At 34.9% G+C, this 19,354-nt stretch overlaps 1 protein-coding gene across 3 annotated transcripts; it reads left to right on the top strand.

Annotated features, from left to right (window-relative positions):
• Window positions 1-6,547: 6,547 nt before the first annotated feature.
• Window positions 6,548-18,785, top strand: SCPL25 (serine carboxypeptidase-like 25). 3 transcript variants are annotated; one of them, XM_088849422.1, is made up of 9 exons: window positions 6,548-6,997; window positions 8,282-8,376; window positions 10,313-10,516; window positions 12,275-12,450; window positions 15,481-15,765; window positions 16,420-16,556; window positions 17,343-17,438; window positions 17,551-17,656; window positions 18,269-18,785. In XM_088849422.1, exons 2-9 carry the CDS (start codon window positions 8,289-8,291, stop codon window positions 18,410-18,412), a joined length of 1,236 nt encoding a protein of 411 aa, XP_088705548.1. In that variant the 5' UTR covers window positions 6,548-6,997; window positions 8,282-8,288; the 3' UTR covers window positions 18,413-18,785. The 3 variants fall into 3 exon arrangements, with proteins under 3 accessions (XP_088705548.1, XP_006845845.2, XP_020523838.1); XM_006845782.4 differs by lacking the exon at window positions 8,282-8,376; XM_020668179.2 differs by lacking the exons at window positions 8,282-8,376; window positions 10,313-10,516.
• Window positions 18,786-19,354: the final 569 nt, after the last annotated feature.

Here is a 19,354-nt window from a genome sequence, read left to right as displayed (position 1 = left end):
GATAATTGCATAAAACCCCAAGACTTTTTTAACAATTTGCCCCAACTTCATTTTTCCTAGCAACTTTTTCTCCAAAACTATGTTTCTTAGCAAATACCCCCAACTCAAAAAAATGAATAAAAAAGACTAAAATACCCCTCCCTTACCTCACACGCTAACCATGGCAGTCCGGATTTTGGATGAGGCGGTCCAGTGCTTAATTCACTGATTTGGAACGGTCCGGCACTTCATCATGGCGGTCCGGAGTTTGGAAGGTGATCCGGCATTTGTTTTTGGATTAATGAGTGGTTTGGCATTTGTGAGCGATGGAATGGCAAAATTGTATCTGGACTAGGCGGCCCGATAGTGTACAGTTCCAGGCCAGCAGAATGGATGGGTTCGACAATTACAACCGCGGGTCCGGCGTTTCTTTTTATTGGGATCCGAAATGATTTGTTATGTACGGGAATGGTATTTTCGTAAAAAAAAAATGAACTTTTTGTATTGGGGGTATTTGCTATAAAACTTGATTTTTGAGAAAAATATGCTAAGAAAATTTAAGTTGGGGTAAAGTGTCCAAAAAGCCTACTGTTGGGGATTTTATGTAATTTTCTCGAAATTTTAGCTCTTTTTGGGAAAGCAACCTTCTCCAATAAATTTCAAAAGAAAAGAAAGGCCACTGGGCTTGAAAAATGTTTTGAGAATGTATAGTGGTAAAATCCAGAATTAGAAAAATCAGCCTGTCCCGATTTTGACGGCTTTAGGTGGTCCGGCAGGTTATTTAAAAAATATATATAAAATATGAAAATTTCAAAAAATAAGAGATTTGTTTGTAATGTATTTGTTTAGCATTTTGGCAAAGATTAAAATGTATTTAGCCATGAATACTTATTTTTACATTTTTTTTTCTTTTTTTAATTATTTTTAAAATACTCTAGCACCTATCGATTTTTTAAAATCCATTTTGTTTCTGCTTTTCAATTTCATTTTGATGTGTTTTGTTTAATTATGCTTTAAATATGCTTTTTATAGTTTTTTTAAGATTTTTTTTGTATTTGTTGAATTTTTTTAACACTTTTTTGCCTACTCAGGACCTACCCGGCTAGGCAAAGGTGAACTGGCCGGTTTCCGGGTCTGGTTCGATTTGTTCAACACTGGTCAGCTCTAAGTCTTTAGACATTCATATTTATTTTTATTTTTGGAAAATTAAGCGTGATCCGAATAAAGACAACAAATAATCCAAAAGAGTTTGCTTGAGGGAGTATGTGTCCAATAAGAGTTTGCTGCACTAGAAACTTAAATTTGTAGAAAATATAATCTAAGAGAAAATTAAGCGTGCTTGAATAAAGACAAATAGTCCAAAAGAGGGAAAAAAGGGAGAAAAAACATGAAAAATAATGAGAATGTGAGTAAACCTATAAAATCGCTTCTCTAAGAGGTAGTGTGAAAGTAACTGCACCTTGAATTTATTTATTTATTTATTTTACCTGTTTTCAAACCAAGAATGTTATTCTACTACCATAACTATGTTTCCAACGGGATTTGAGGTGCAACTTTATAATGTCGCAAGGCTTCATAAAACTTTCCCAATAGACAATGCCTGTCTGTTTTTACTTAGATTAATCTCTCTTTTCCTGGTATTTCTTTTGCAATAGGTCAATCTCTCTATTTAATTTTATGGATGGTATACTTTAAAACCATTTATCTTTCTCATGGGGAGCCCACAATAACTCCTAGAGTGTGTCATGAAGTTTGAGATTTTTTTTTTTTTGAACTTTGAGTCTAGTCAATGACGTACTCACAACCACCCGATTTAAAAGTTGAATGACAAAAATGATTCTAACTAAAAGTGGAATGGACCAGGCTTGGTCTAGGACAACCTTAGCTCTGGCATGGTCCTTATCCCTATAAGGCTAAGCCAAAAGAAATAATAAGAAGAAAACAAGTAAAAAAGAGGTTGGGCATGGATGAACCGGGCTGGCACTAGCCCTAGCCCAACCCTCAGTTTGTGACTAGGCCCTCCTTTTTTAGGGTTGGGACGACTGCATCGGGCCGGCTGCTCGATCCATTGTTAACCCTAATTGTGACTTCTTTGTGTTAAAAATAAATAGTATCCAATTTTATTTAGATTGCGCTATTCTTGTGCCACTCTGTCCATGTAATACGGTAGAATTCTATTATCTATCTCCTTAATTAGAGGAATTAATTGAATGAAAAAGTGTAGATAAAGCTGCAATCTTATTTCTAGAAATAGGGATGCATTAATCTACACCGTCCATTTTATTTGGACAGTATAGAGTAGACATTATCTTAAAAGACATATCAAGTATTGACATTCTTAAAAGATGTGTCAAATCTATATTGTCTAAATAAAATGAACGGTTTAAAATATCGAATTCTTATTTCTATAAATAAAGATGTAACCTTATACAAGCCACGTCCTTAAATTAACAGGGCTCTCTATCTATATAAATGATTTGATGTATTCTTTTAAAGGGGGACCATTTGAAGAATAAGATAGAAAGGTAGTTCAAAGAGGCGAGAGAGCGGGAGAGTGTGTTTCAAGAGCTTTTTTTTTTTTTGGTCAATAGGTTTTCATTATTTGTATGGCTCTATTGGCAATTTCAACCCACTAGTATATTTGTAAATGAATTTTTTTTTTTTTTTTCCGACAAAGAGTGCTTAACTTTTATTCAGGAGTAATTTGTAATGGGAGAATCAACTAAGGAATATGCAACGTCACTAGCCTCACAATAAACATGGTGAAAACCAACCACCATGTGCGAAAGTAGATCCATTATTCTTAACCAAGCGTCGCTCAATTGTTAAGGAGGCATAGCTATTTTCGAACGCCAATTTATGACATTCATTGAATATCCTTCTATTGATAAAGTGTCTCCCAAACCTTTCTCACTCCAAATCAACAGACCTTGCAACTTAGCATACGCCAGTTTGAAAATGATTTATTATTCCAATGAATTAAAGATTCCAAATTAACACACTATAAGATGAGAGAGAGAGATAGCACAAACTATCCAAAAGAGGTTATTGGAAGAAGGGTGTAGTTTGTATAGGACTGAGGCCTTAAACAATCAAAGTAAAGTGCACATTCAAATAATGTTGAAAGATGTCGTTTCAGTATCAAATTTTTTTATGATGGCCTCAAATTTTTTTCATGAAAATCTTTAAAATTGATAGTCTAGATAATGTATTACAAGATGCATTTTCAATATTTGAAATCTATTTTTCTTAGGTCCATGTATCTCAAGGTCGAGATGATCAAGTTTGGGGGTTTCTTGACAGCTAAATAATTTTTTCTAATAAATTTTTGAGTTACGCTTTTATTGATAATTTAGGACCTCAACCTTATATAAACTTTTTCTTTCGAAGAATAACAAGACAAAGAACTTGCACAAAGTGCCTAATAAACAAATATTTCAACCCATATTTTATCCTCCCCTAGGAATATATTATCCACTTGCACTTCGGGAAAAAAGTAAAGTAGATTTTAGTCTAAAATTTTGAGATCAACTTGAGAACCATTGAATGATTATTTTTAAAAAGGAATTTATTTTTAAGTTCTGTAATGCTTAAATCTCAATGTCTGAAAATTGGATGCTCCACATTCACTTTTTAGGATGTTATTCTTTGAAGTCCCCCAAGGACTATGTTTGAAATTCGGAAATGGGGTCAAGGCATCAGTGTTAACCAAACGTCCTAGGCTCTATTTCCAATTAAAAAGGAGAGAGAGAGAGAGAGAGAGAGAGAGAGAGAGAGAGATTTCATTTGCTCTTCCAAGGGTATTGTATACTTGTTCCTTGAGGCAAAATCCTGGCTTAGGGGTGCTTTCACAATTCTGAGTAATTCGAGGATTCTAGATTTTGTTATGCGTTTTCATCAACGTCATGACCAATATCAAACAAAAAGAAAGATTCGCTTCGTTTTGGTCGAAAAGTCCAAAACATTCGGATTTTAGGCTTAGAGTGAAACTTGGTGCTATCGTTTCGGTTAAGATTCAAGCCGCTTTGGTTAGATTCGGGTTCGTTTCGAACTGATTTGATCGAAGTTTCGACCTTTGCAGTCTAAGAAAAAAATATCTATATAAAGAAAAACGTACTTCTAATTTTTAATTTTTTTATTATTTATATATACAAATATTTAATTTATTATATTTAAAAAAAATATAAAGTCTTTTATCTCAATAAGTTGAAGCGTCGAATTGTTTCATTTTTCTCACCAAACCAAAAACTCCGAAACAAATATTGCTTCTATGATTTAGATTTTAAAGAAGGAGAGGGAGAGGTGGGGATCATTTCAAGGAACGGAAGCTGGACAGACAAACAAGAGAACACTTATTCCGGCAGCATCCGTGAGGCAGCTAATGAGAGAGAAAGAAAAGAGTGACGATGGTGTTAATGATTAAATGTACCTTTAAATACCATACCGTAAATAGTAAGAGTTGTATAGCGAGAGATGCAAGCAAATAATTTACAATCCCGTATTTGCTTGTAAGGTAAAGATATCATCATTATCAATTATTGTTACAACCGTCTCCATTGCCTTCATTCTCCACAACACAACACAGTACATAAAAAATCATAATCTCTCTCTGCATATTCCACAATGAACTCTCTCTTTCCATGATTTAGGTTCCCCACCCCGCGTGGACACGAAGCAAGGGGCTTCTCTCTCTCTATGACTTTTGTTATTTTTTAATGTTGAGATCAATGTTGGTAAAACCGAACTGGAAGATCGGACGATTTTGCGAACAATTGTTAAGACTTTCTCTTAGTGTATCTAATGATTTAAATCAAACATTTATTCTCTCTCTAAGGACCGTTCAGTCAAAGGACCCAAAATCTTCCTTTGCTTTAAGCATTGGAGTTAACTTTGGTGGTTAGGCAAATAAACAGTTAATTAATTCATTCAAACATGCTAGGGCCACGTCCTCCACTTCAAAAAATATGGGTCCTCAGGTGAGAGTATGCAATGCTACCTGGGGACGTAAGGGTAGAGAGAGAGATTGGTGTGAGACAAAGATATGAGGGGAGAGAGACTTGTGGAACTAATTAGGGCTGACCCGGCTGGCAATGGGGCTGGGCCAGCCGTGGCCCTAGACTAGCCTTATTCCCTTGAGGGTCGACTTAGGCCCAAGCTCAGCTCTCGCCTGAATAGAATTGAGTTCTTTGAGTAAAATTAAAGAAAAATAATTGAAAACAAAATGATTTACTTATGAACCTTACATTTTTTTCTAAAATACAAAATGTTCTATTTATAGGTGGAAATTATAAAGAAGCTTGATCAACCCGCATTTAAAATTTAAAATTTAAAATTTAGACAGAGGATTCCATCCTTAGACTAAAGAACAATTTTGAAAAAAATAAAAAAGGACAGCCTGACCGACCTTATTTGTAATTTCTACCTAAGAGGATTTTATATTTTAGAAAAGAAATTTAAGATCCGTATATAAATCACTTTTGAAAAAAATATAAAAAAATAAAAACTAGGTCTGTGTTTGTGGGGCCGTACACGGAGACACATTTTGTGATCCAAGCCCTAATTTTTTAAGTTGTTGTGCCCAGTGCTGGCAAAATTGAACCAGAATGGTTAACCGGACATAGCGTAGGAAGCGGTTTAACAGGCCTAACGGTAAACCGGCCGATTCAACTGTTCTAACTGGGCAAATCCCGAGCAACCAAAATATTGTTGAAAAAAATAAATAAGATGCAAAACAAAAAAACTACTAAAATATGAAAAATATATATATAAAAAAGGAAAAAGCTTATATAGAGCCGAGGCTCTAAACAATCAAATTTGAGCCTACCTCAAAAATTTTTTTAAAAGATGTTAAATATCCATTCATCATCTCGACATCAAGATGCATGGACATGAGAAAAAAAATGGATTTCAAGTATTGAAAATCGTGTATTTTGTAATACATTTTTGGATCATCAGTTTTCAAGATTTTCAAGTTTTCATAGATCTATCAATCTACACTATTTTTTAAGTTTTAAACTTTATAAATAAAGATGAAATTATATTTTAAGGCTATCACAAATATTTTCAGTATTGAAACTACATTTCTCGATACTATTTGAAGGTAGGCTCTAGTTTGATTGTTTAGAACCTAAGCTCTATACAAACCACACCCTATAAATAATGATTAAAATATATCACATAAATGAAGTTGAAAATTAATGAAAAATAGATTTTAAATGTGAGTATTAATGACCAAAATAATTTTTAATATTTACCATAATATAAAAAAGTACTTAAAAAATATTACAAATCAAATTTTTTATTTTTAGAATTATATATATATATTTTTGAATTTATATTTTTAAAATACTGACCGATAGCCAAAACCACTCGAAACCGGAACCGGCAGGTGTAACCGGGCCTGGACCGATTAGATCGCGAGGTTTTCTCTAACAATTAAAGCCCGTGTAAAAGGAGAGGTTGGGGATAGAGAGCATGTAAGGCTGATGGTCCACGTAAGAGAGAGAAAGGGGAAGAGAGAGATAGGTCAAAAGAAGATATAAATAGAGGAGTTATGGAGATTTCCCGCACTGTTTTCTGGGCATGCGAGGGCCATGTGACTGCCCACGTCCTTTCTCTCTCTTCTTTATTTCGGCATTCAACCATAATAAGCATTAAAGATCAGAATTTCATCTTTTTCAGCTAAACCCATTATTCAAATCTCTGTTTTCTTCCTCTGTTTTTCTTTAGTTTTTAGCAATGGCCAAGCACGTTGCGCTCCTTCTTGTCCTTTGCGTTGCCTCTATCACAGGAGAAGTTCTTGGGGTACAGAGAGAACAACAAAGCACAGCTTCCGGGGTAGAGAGAGAAGAAGAACAGGATAGGATTTTGCGGCTTCCCGGCCAGCCTGAAGTGAGTTTTAAGCAATTTTCAGGCTATGTTACGGTGAATGAGCAGGTGGGGAGAGCCCTGTTTTATTGGCTTACTGAAGCAGAGCTTGAGCCCGAGTCCAGGCCTTTGGTGCTATGGCTTAATGGAGGTTGCACTCTCTCTCTCTCACACACACACACACATACACTCACACGGTCTTCACTGAAACAGACATAAACCATCTCTCTCTTTCTCACTCTCTAATATAGTTTGTTTTTGTTGGTTTTCCTGATGCAAATGCCTTCCACTCCCTCGAATTCATTCCCTTTGTGTGTGTTAGAGAGAGAGAGAGAGGGGGTTTTAAGCGTGGTGTTAGAGAGAGATTTGTGCGTGTGGTGCTAGAGAGAGATACCAATCAAAAGAAGAGGGAGAGAGAGCATGTGGTGGTGGATATAACGTGTGTGTGTGGTATTACAGATAGAGAAGGAGATGGAGATGGGTTTGTCTAGAGAGAGAGATTGGCTACTCGAAGAGAGAGAGAGAGAGAGAGAGAGAGAGATTTTCTACTCGACGAGAGGGAAAGAGGAGAGAGAGAGGTTTTCTACTCGAAGAGAGAGAAAGAGGAGAGAGAGGGGTTTCTGCTCGAAGAGAGAGAAAGAGAAGAGAGAGATTTTGTAGTCGACCAAATGGACACATAAATGTACGATCCAAGACAAATGAGAAGCCTCACGATACAATGTACAATCTATTTAAAGTAGACAGATATGACCCTCCTCAAATTCTATAATGACGGAATTGCCCCTATTAAGGCTTCTTCAATTCAGTCTCTTACTGCAAAGCAGCTCTCCATGTTCCCGAGTCAGGAGAAAATAAGAAAAGGAGAAATAAATATTCCTCTTTTTCATAATTCTTTGGACTCTCCTGTTCATAGGAAATGATCATGGCCGTAAGTTTCAATCTGCTTCGTTGGATCGATGCGATCGAATGCGATGATCTCATAATCGAAAATTGGGAGTTGAGGACTCCCGAGGATCCACGTTGCAAAAGAGCATAGTGTGTATCTACTCCCTCGGGCATACTTAGTAGGAGTTTTTTTCGATTTTGAATTTTATTTTGGACTCTAATTAGAATTGTCATATGAGAAATTTTGATCAAAAGAAAATTAGGTTTCGGGTTTCTAAATACTTAGATCTAATTGTTCTCGACAGCCTCTTTTCAATCTTAAGACGTTATTTTTTTTTATTTTTTTTTGTGGCACATATATAGTCTACATGAATTTTCTTTGTCCTTTCTCCTCGTATTGATGTTGGCAAAGTTCTTAGACAATACAATGAAGTCGTACTAGAGGGAGTAAATGTTGAATACTGTATGCATTTATTTTCTAAATTTTGGAGCAGTTAGCTTTTTGTCTGTTTCTCTCTCTAGTTTTTTTCTCTCTCCTATGTACTTGCAGTGAACAAATGAGCTTTGGCAAGGTGAGGATGGTGATGCGTGCAAAGAGAATTTGTCGCCAAGCCAACAATAAATTGGTGAATAGTAACCGAAAAGGTCTACTCATGATGATTGATTCCAGTAATTCAGTGGCTTGTTCTATGTAGTTATGGGGATCTCTCTCTCCCCCCAGTTTCGGTGATAAATAACTGATTCCAGTAAATAAAAAATTGTTTTAGTGTTGGAAATCCTTATGATGGTCAACAATCTATTTCACCTACGGTTATGAAATTTAAATATTAAAAAATGATGTAGATCATGCACATCTATAATCATTTAAGAATCTTGAAAATAGACGGTCTAGATAATATATTACAAGATACATTACTTTTAGAACTTGAAATCCATTTTTCTTTCGTATACATAGAATGATGGTAGCTGAGATGAGTATGTTGAGATAGATGAGTAACAAGACAAGAAAGGATGATATTCGGATTGAATATATCTGAGGGACCTTAGGTGCGGCTCCAATACGTGACAAGATGAGAAACAATAGACTTATGTACAACGCTGACCTAGAACAACACCGGTTAAGATGAGTGATTTGGTTTTAGTAGAAAGCTCTAAAAAGGCAATGAAAAGACTCTAAATGACATGGATTGAAGTAGTGAGAAGAGATATGATAACATATGGTTTGACTGAGGGTGCGGCCTTGATAAAATAAAATGACGGATGTAGTTGACCCCAAATAAGGCTCGGATGATTGTGATCTATACATCTCAAGGTCTAGATGATCAATATAGAGTTTTTCGACAACGAAAGAACCTTTTTAAGTGGATTTTGCAAATACACCTTACTTCTCCAGTTTGAGGTAGCCACCTTAAACTTCTAGCCCATTAGGTCCAAATTTCTTCTAAGATTGTTTCTTAGCCCTTTAGTATTTTCACGCACTCTCTCAAACTTTTCTTCTTCTTTTTTCACTTGTCGTAGTGTTTTATTTATTTTTTATTTATTTTTAACTTTTTAACCCATTCTTAGAATGATATAGTCTAAGGAGGGTGAAGACCTTAAACTTTCTCTTACCATGTCTTATGCCTGAGTAAAGGTGTTGGGTTGTGTTAGGTAGGCTTCTAACATTAAACTTTGCCAACTTATCATGAATCCTAAATCTACAACAGTATTGGAGAGATTGAGGAAGATGTCGTATATAGAAATAGAGCTAGATAGACGAGTGGAGATATGCAAACAGAATTTTATGTGATCGCTACATACCAATGACGTTGAAGGACAAGTTCTATAGGACAATGGTGAGAGCAACTTTGTTCTATAGGACAAAATGTTGGGTTGTCGAAAAACAATATACCCATAGAATGATTGTCGCGGAGATTATGATGTTGAGATAAATGAGTAACGAGATAAGAAATAATAGAATTTGAAATCAATATATTCGAGAAAATTTAGGTGTGCGACTAATAGGTGATAAGATAAGAGAGAGTAAACTTAGGTAGGCTAGTCATATGTGGTGCAGTCGCAATACAATACTTGTTAGGAGGTGCGGCTTAGTTCACGTGGAAGTCTAAAAAATAGTAAGAAGTAGGCTTAAAAGGATATGGTTGAAAAAAGCTTTGACAATGATGATGATGGTAATTTTTAGAATGACAGATATGTTTTTTTTGCCCTACATTTTCCGAGCATATTCACATTTTCATTTGGAATGCCTAGATGAGGTGCATGTGTATGCAAAATTTTAGGTCCACAAAAAAATTCAGCGAATCGACATGCATTTCAAGATCCTTCAATCTGGTAATTTGGACTATACTATTCATTTGAACTAACAATATCATTTTCCAAACATACCCTCATCCTAATGCTAAAAGTGCCCATAATTTTCATTTTATTTCAGTCATTATTTTTCCTTTTTTTTATTTGTTGCTCACACCGCCACTGCCTATGTTCATTGGGCATTACCCATGCAACGTTCTATTTTCCGTTTTTTTAAAAAAAATTATTTTTTGTGATCTAATTCGGTTGGTATTTACATATATATATATAGGTCCTGGGTGTTCTTCAATAGCTTATGGTGCATCTGAAGAGATTGGGCCATTTCGAATAAAAAAATCGGCCTCAGGCCTCTACCTTAACAAGTTCTCATGGAACAAAGTTGCAAACCTCTTGTTCCTTGAATCACCAGTTGGAGTTGGTTTCTCATATACAAATACATCCTCAGATCTCACAAACTTTGGAGACCTTCAAACTGGTAAATCTATGACACCTCTGACAAAACCTGTCTTTTTAGCTGTAACTACATATATTAGGAATTTATGAATATAATATGCTATGTTGTTTTGTTTATTTGGGTGGTTTGCTTTAGACATTATTACTTACATAAAAATTTTAGAGGATTTTGTTGGTTTGTTCCTCTAGAGATATGGTTATCCTATGTCATTGATGCAAGTCTTGATTGCTCTTTGTATTTTTTCTTTTCTATTCCCAGTTGAGCCCGTATTATATGAAGGCTAGGTTAGCTCCTTAGATGGGAAGAGGCTCAAAGCTATGTGGTCAGGATGGTGGGACGTCACAACATGATGTCTTGAGTTCTATTATTATTAGAGGTCCCGCTGAACTACCTTTAGAAAAAAAGTTAGTTTGTTTGGATTTTTTCTTATGCAAACTTCAAGGATTCAAACTCTAGATCTCTCTCAACCCAACCTCTATATTTACTACAACCCCTAGAGTAAAAGACACGTCTTATTTTCTTGTATTGATGCTACTGTTGTGGCCACATCAAGGTTTATCTTTGAGGTCACATTGTGATGAACTCCAAAAAAAAAAAAAAATAATGAATTGGAACTCCGAAAAGCTCTGAAATAGTACACATGATCGTCCATCAAAATGGATGATCCTAAAAAATGGACAATCCTCAATCAATTTTGGAGTTGGAATTGATTTGGACCATTTTTGAGCTCCAAAGATCTCAAATATAGATGATGGTTTGAGATTTTTTTTTTTTTTTTTTTTTCCGTCAAACAAATTGCACTTGCATGGTGTTTTGGCCGTAAGACCAAGTTTACAATTTGGTTGTGCATACCTATCAAGGGGTTCATTTGGTTTGTATATATGTTCTCTCCTTGACAGAATTTCCCCATAAGACCACCACTTTTCGTGTTTGGTTCATGGGAATGTGGGTTCCTCCATGTAAAAGTGTAAAAGCAGGTTCCCATATCTCCCGAAAAGCATTCCGTCAATGCTATCTTGTGGGAAAGTGCTTACATACCTAAAGAGGTGTGAACCCATTTCCCGTGGGTGTACCATCCGATATGAGAAAGCTCTCTCTAGTAGAGAACTTATGAACAAACCAACGACCTGAAAAGGTTCCTAAATTTTCTCCTTAAGTGAGGTGCAGTGTTCATGGGGCCAATCGAGTCTGAGCACACCATTGATGACATTTTAAGAGTCTCCTTGATGAATATCTGATGCATACTATGCAAGGTCTGAATGGTTCATTTGGTACAGTCATGAATGAGGCAGAGCCCTTGTAAGGAGAGCTCTGAGTTCTGTTACATTGGTGCTGCAAATCCCAACTGGACCTGAAACATGACACGAGTACAAGTCGTGTGATCATGCAACGACTACTTTTTTGAGCTGCCCTCAAAGTTCAAATTCAAGGTGCCCATTGGGTCCAGTTCAGTTTTCCCGTTCAGTTTTAGTTTTATGGCGAGTTTCATGAGGGAAATTTCTATTAAATTAGCATAAAGATCAATGACATCGTATTAAAAGGAATTACTGACCTATTCAGAATTATAAATTGCATCACTTATTAATCTAAGCTTTATTTCCTATGCCTTTTTTGAATAAATTTTTGGTGTACCAAGTTTCTAAACTACAGAGTTTTACATGATTCGCTAATTATTCATGTTTGCTTGTTTCTTGACTTTGAGCTGAACTGAGGTCAGAGAATTGGAACTTGAAATGTATTTGAGGTTAAGCATCTCCTCTCTTTCTTCCATTTTCGCAGCCAAGGACTCCTTGCAGTTCTTGTTAAGGTGGTTCGATCGTTTTCCACGGTACAAAAATAGAGAGCTTTATTTGACAGGGGAGAGCTATGCTGGTCACTACGTTCCTCAATTGGCTCATCAGATTCTCCAATATAACTCAAGGGCTCCGCATGGCATCAACCTCAAAGGAATTATGGTAGGAAACTTCATCTATTCTTGTGTTGGGCTTGTATCTATGAACCAATACTATTTTCGGGTCCGGGTCCGGACATTTTGCCACCCCTAAGTCCAATAGGGAAAGGATAAAGGGTATTTTTGTGATGTCAGAAAGAGATCCATCATCTCTATGAAACAAGATAAAGCAAAAACGATTGCAGGAAAAAGGTTAAAAACAAATGAGGTGCTTGGGGGATTGGGTCCATTTTTGTTGTTAAAACTGATTCATGTGTGGTGAATCGGAATGGGGCTCTGTCTCACATAGATCCGAGTCCCACAAGTTTGATATGGGCGAGTCTGAGTCAGAGCTATTGACTTCTAATAAGAAAATTGAAAGATTAGTAAAGAAACTTTAGGAGACTTGGGTGATTCTATTGTTTTTGGCCCTAGAATGCCTGGCTCTAGACATCGAGCTCACTCCTGCAATAATATGATTTTTAGATCACTGATCTTGAATCTTGACTTGATGCAACAGTGGATGATGTTTCTATCATTTACAAAAATCTGGGGCATGTGGGGATTTAGAGGCATCTTCCAAACCAATATTATAGTAAATACAAATAACTCAAGAGTAATTTTTTTTTCTCTATATGTGAGTTTGCTGATCTTTCTGCAAGCAATGTTGCATTCTTTTAGGAAAAGTTATTTATGCGTCAGGCGCGCATATCTATAGTTGCCTTTCCTGAGGCATAAAACAACCATCTTAAAGAAGGATGCTCAAGCGTAGTCATTCTGAAAAGGATAAAAATCAATGGTCAATAAATTTTCTTTTAAAAAATTGTATTTTTTAGTTTTAAAATTTATTTGGTTATATATATAATCCATATTAGACATCATATATACCTAAGAGAGTAGGTCTAAAATCCATCTCAAAATTAGTTTTGAAGAGGGAGCACATATGCACATATGAGTTCTAGGACTCATGGTGTGTCCTTTTTATGAAAGCCAAAGTTATTTTAATTACGGATGCATTACATATTACAAGCAATATAGTTATGGCACACTTGTATAGTTCACATTAGTAAGGAACAAAAAGATCTCAATTAATATTGGAGAGCTTATTTTTAATTAATAGACCTCCTAAAAAATTACATGAATTGCTCATTTTTATGGTTGAGAATATTAAATAAATAGGGGTATTTTAGTAATTCGATACACTCATAACGAGCAGGGGTACTTTCATAATTTGGATGACGTCTCTTATTTACGTCAAATTATTGAAATGCGTTTGCTTGTTTAAGATTTCCAATCCTAAATAGGAGCAATTTGAGTATATATGAAGATATTTTTTAAAAAAATGTTTAATTAAATAAAAAATAAAAAAAATAAATCCTGAAACGTTAATCAGCATGTTTTGACCACTCAATGATTTTATACGGGGTTTTAACCCGTTATGCAATCTTCCTTTTTATAATTATTATGTTTTTGTCATACATTGTAATACTTATTTCTTTAATTATCATATTTGTTTAGCATTTCATACAATTCATGCACATCAGCGGAATATGGGTGAGACAGAGACTTATACATGGGAAAGAAATGAAATTGTAAGCAAATGACTAAGGCCCCATTTGGATGTCCACTGTTTTAGCAATGTTGTCATATTCGTTTCGAAGTCTTTTTTCGGTTTGGTAAGAAAAATGAAGCAATTTGGTGCTTTGGCCAATTTAGAAATCTTCTAACCTTTTTTTAAAAAAAATTTAATATAAATAAATTAGGTGTATATATATATATATAATGGAAAATTTTAAAATTAAAAACAAAATTAAACAAGTACTTTTATATAGGTATTTCTTTTCTAACCAAAGCAACCTGAAGCTTCAGTTGAAGCAAACCCGAATTTGGCTGAAGCAATCTGAAGTGGCCCGAATCTGACTGAAGCAGCAGCACCGGGCTTCTCTTCATTTTGGTTTATGTTTAAAAACTGAAAAGCTAAAGCGAAGCAAATTTAATAACATTAATTTTCATCCCTGGGATAAGATATCGGATAAGATATCGCTTATAGTTATGTATGAGTGGGTGGTGAAAGGTTTGGCTCAATGGTAGATATATTATTCAAAGGCACAATTTCGGGAATGTAACCCTACTTATTCACACAATGCTCCCAGTAATAAGGGTTTCGCCGATAGGCAAAGCCGATAGACAAAAAAGGAATAAAATAAATAAATAAAATTAATAAATAAAAACTTCTTTTATAGCTATTAAAAAAAGGCAAGCTTTCTATGTTTCTCCTACTGCATAAAACTTATATATGCTCCTCTATTTAACCTTTCATTCTGAACGGACGGCTGAGATGGTTCTAATCACAATTTGACTTCTCTACACTATTTTATTTTTAATTATTTTTTACAAACTATTTGGGCGGCCACTCCTCTCTCAAACTTGCATTTGTAAAAAAATATAAAAAAAAATATCAATAAAATAAAATAACCAAAATACGCCTGAAAATTTCAAGGGGTATTTTGGTCATTATATTTTATTGAAAAAATTACTTTTTAGTTTTTCTGTTTTTTTTTTTGGTGCGCTCTATTGAGATGATGGCACGTACCAAATTTCCTATTAATATAATTTTTAAAAAAGGAACTAAAAACAAAATTCTCTGAGGTGTCGAATCTAGATCAAACGGACAGTGGTTCACATGATCTAAATTGGACGACTAATGGGGGAAAGTATATATCTTCTATGCTGCAGAGGAAGTGTAGAAAACCTTATGCTGTAGAAGAAGTGTAGAAAACCTTTCTCATTAGAAAAGACTTGTATTTTGAAGTAGGGGAAGTTTAGAAAACCTTTGTCATTAGAAAAGACTTACATTTTGCTAGAGTTCATTATGGCCATTGAAAATTTTATATCTTCATGACTGCCCATAAAGGTAGTTAAGAATAAGGCTTTTCTGAGGGTAGATAGATCAAAATAATGAGAAAATCACATGCGATTTGAATGAACTTTAAGTTGAAAAGGACCAAACAAATGTTACTAAATTAATGTATGAAAATTTCCAAAACTATTGCAGGTTGGAAATGCAGTTACAGACAACTACTATGACAACTTGGGGACAGTGACATACTGGTGGAGCCATGCTATGATCTCTGATAAAACCTACAAGAACATACTAAAATCCTGTGACTTCCATCTTGAAAACCTTACAGGGGCTTGTGATCGCTGGTTCACGTATGCAACGAGTCGAGAATTCGGAAACATCGATCAGTACAATATATATGCACCCCCTTGCAACTCGTCTGATGGCGCAACAACCACCAGAAGGACACTGTCTTCACCCCTTCGCTTCAAAACTTCGGTATTGAGTTTCGGCAAATAAATATTTTAGCTATTTTGCTAGTTCTATAACAATGATAATCATCGAGATGGTTTTCTTTCAATAAGCATAATAGTAATAGGAATAGTGATGATGATTAGTTGTTCGATAATGAATAAATTAGCAAAAATGTGAGATAAATCTACAATACTTTTGGCTATTTTAGGTAGTGAAATCTAGGTATTTTTGTTGATGCTTATAAGAGATTGTATACTGTGAGACCATTTATCTTTATTATAAGGAGATTACAATTACTCTTAGCTATTAGATGTCAAATTGGATAGCTTGAGGTATGTCGTGAAGTTCGAGAATATTTGGAAACTTTGAGTCTAGTAAATGACATGTTCACAACCATCTCTAATTTGAACTCTGATAGAAAAAAGTAATTGTGACATCCTTGTAAAAAGTAAGTTTAGTAGGTTGGCCAGTTTTAATGAAGTTAATCCAATTAGTCAGGGACATTTTTCATATGAGCTTGAAAATAGATGGTCCAAATAATATGTTGCAAGATACACTATTTTGGGACTCGAAATCTTTTTTTCAAACATCAAAACAACCTTTTATTATAAATTTTGAACTTGCATCTTAGTTATACTTTTTCCTTTAACTAATCAAAGTTTTGAATATTTGGTAAAGGTTATTGGAGGATATCGAGGAGGAGGATATGATCCTTGCACTGAGAAGTATGCTGAAATATATTATAACCGCCCCGATGTTCAAAAGGCTCTTCATGCCAACACCACCAATATCTCTTATAAATGGACGGCTTGCAAGTATATTACAATCTCTCTCTCTCTCAAGAACACCACACCTCTCTCACACACTTTTTGTTTTTAACATTTCCAAGGAATTTTCATGAAAATAGATTACAAGATAAAAACGAAGTCATTGGAAGGCAGTAATCTCCAACGAAAATTGGTGTACTCGCTCTTTTGCAAGACAATCAGCTTCGGCATTAGCCTCCCAATAGCAACGACAATCAGCTTCAGACGTTATAGTTTTAAGAATATCTCGTATCTCATAAAAAATTATAGTCAGCCTTCAAGCTATAATGTTTATTGAATCCTCTACTATGATCTTCGCTCCTTCAAATCTTGACAAGAGTTTAATGCCTTCCCAAAAGCCTCTAACTTTAGCTTCAGCTTCATTGACGGTAGTAACATCACAAGGGCCAGGAAAAAAACAAAGAATATGCCCCGCAAGATCTCTTATCAATTCACCAAACCAACTACGCCATATGATCTCTCACACACGCACACTCTAAACAAGCGGCCATATTCTAATTTTAAGTGGATATTTTGTTTACAAACACTACATTTACAATAAATAAGTGGAAAAATCTCTCTCTCTCTCTCTCTCTCTAAGACACACACCTGGGATTTAGGATAAACAAGTGAATAAATCTCTCTCTCTCTCACACACATACAAAACACAAGCACTAACATAGATAAATGACAAATAAATATCCAATGTCTCCATTTCTAAATCAAGCGCGCGAGCACAATTTTCTTATTGTTTTTTTTATTCTTTGAAAAAAACCTAATTAAGTTCAACAATAGTGAAATTCTGAACCGGAATTGGAAGGACTCGGCTAATTCCATTCTACCAATCTACAAGGAAATGATCGCCGCCGGATTGAGGGTTTGGGTTTTCAGGTGTGTGATCCCCTTCAAAATATTTCATAATTACATTCCATAAATATTCACTTGTCAAATTTTCTATCGCGAATCTTACGTCGAAATCTCTCTCTCTCACTCACACACACAGTGGAGATGTAGATTCTGTTGTTCCTGTGACTGCAACTAGATTTTCACTTGCACGCCTCCGGCTATCAACAAAGATACCATGGCACCCATGGTATGTTAAAAAGCAGGTGAGAAAACCTTTGAAAACTTTACTCTTTAAATTTATTCCATATATGTCTATGTGAAATTAGGTCCAATATTGCTAATAGACATGCATAAATTCCTGATTTGATCTCTAATTCATTTCTTATATGATTTATGATGTTTATTATGGTTCTCTTCTTGCTGTTAGTAGAGACTACTTTCATATGGCAAATAAAGGATCTTGTGATGAAAAATGATGAAAATTAACCTTGTGGTTAAATCCATTAGGTTAAATAAAAAAATGTTTTCAAGAAAGTGGTTACTCATTAAAACCCGTTCCACTTTGGTACCTCATCACGAATTTTATTGAAAAGGAATCCAAATTGTTTTTATTTTGGGATCGGAATGATCAATGAGATCATTTGGCCCAGTTGAATCATTTAAGCCAAATGACGTAAATACCGTTATTCTTTTTAGAGTCCAAACTTGAAATATGTTTTTTTAAAAAAAAACCTCTTTCAGGTTTGGAACCAAGAATATAAATGCGAGCATTGCGGTAATTTGACGGTTTTGGGTATCTAGAAGAAGCATGTATAAATCATTATATTGAAACTATTTTGATTTTTTTTTATTCGTGTCGTATGTAAATTGTGAAGGTGGCAGGATGGACAGAGGTTTATGAAGGGCTGACATTTGCTACCGTGAGAGGAGCAGGTCATGAGGTGCCTCTTTTCAAGTCTAGAGCAGCCTTTCTCCTCTTCAACTCATTCTTGGGTGGAAAACCTCTCCCAAACTCCTAGATTGGATTCACAAAAGGAGAAAGCTTGCAATTGCTCTTTGATTCAGGCAACAATTTATTACTTGGGGTGGTCTCCCACTTCAAAAAAAAAAAAAAAATTCCCAACTTTTCATCGCATTTTGAAAACCAATTCCGATTGAATTGTGGCCACCCCCCAACACAAGTTTTTAGAGAGAGAGAGATATATATATATATATATATATATATGGGTTATATTCAATTTGAAGACTAGTTTATGAAACAATAAAACAAAGTTTTGCAGGATCTTGATGAGCTTGTTAAGTGCTTCTTTGAGTTACTTGTAGCAATAGGTAATCATTATAAATTTATTGTTATTGTAATCACAGCTAAGTATTATGGCATTTTTCTAAGTCTCCTTTGCCTGTGATGGAGAGGGGAGCGTAAATGGTGGTCCTGTTCCAGAGATACGTATATGTTGATGCATTTTATACAAAGCCTCATAAAAGAAAGTAAAGTTGAATCTCAAAATTTTGTAAAATGTAGTTCCTTGCAAAAATATTTAGGATGGTTTCAAAAGTCAATCATGCTTATAATTATGAATTTGAAGATCAAAAAATAATGCACATAAACTTTTAAAATGAAACCCTAAAAACATAAAAAAGTCTGTCCATAAGATTTAATAAGAAAATTTCATAAATAAGTAACATCATGTCTTGCATCAGCCTCCCCTAATTAGAGAAAACACGTCATCGAGTTTTGAAATGTATTATGATGCATCCTCCAACAAATCCACTATCATCTTCAACCCAAGTATAGTGCACTTGATCCAGGGACTCATAGGTTTTGGGTAGTGCAGAAAACCGTTAAGAAACGGATTCTAATTTCAGAAAGGATGTAGGGAACTCGAAACTCCATTTTTAAGCCTTTTTTAATAAAATCGAAACAAAAAATCAACAAAGTCTATATAAATGTCATAGCGCTA

Source organism: Amborella trichopoda, chromosome 10, assembly GCF_054954075.1.
Source record: "Amborella trichopoda isolate Santa Cruz 75 chromosome 10, AtrichopodaSantaCruz75HAP2 v2.0, whole genome shotgun sequence".
NCBI lineage: Eukaryota > Viridiplantae > Streptophyta > Magnoliopsida > Amborellales > Amborellaceae > Amborella > Amborella trichopoda.
The sequence above is the reverse complement of the archived record's forward strand: the minus strand, read 5'-3'. Positions and strand labels throughout refer to the sequence as shown.

What these genes read in the sequence shown, in the direction of transcription:
- SCPL25 (XM_006845782.4), top strand. Translation starts at nt 6,718, where the DNA reads ATGGCCAAGCACGTTGCGCTCCTTCTTGTCCTTTGCGTTGCCTCTATC. An exon ending in GGTGCTATGGCTTAATGGAG is followed by an intron (nt 6,998 to 10,312) that starts GTTGCACTCTCT and finishes ATATATATATAG; the next exon opens with GTCCTGGGTGTTCTTCAATA. An exon ending in TCAACCTCAAAGGAATTATG is followed by an intron (nt 12,451 to 15,480) that starts GTAGGAAACTTC and finishes AAACTATTGCAG; the next exon opens with GTTGGAAATGCAGTTACAGA.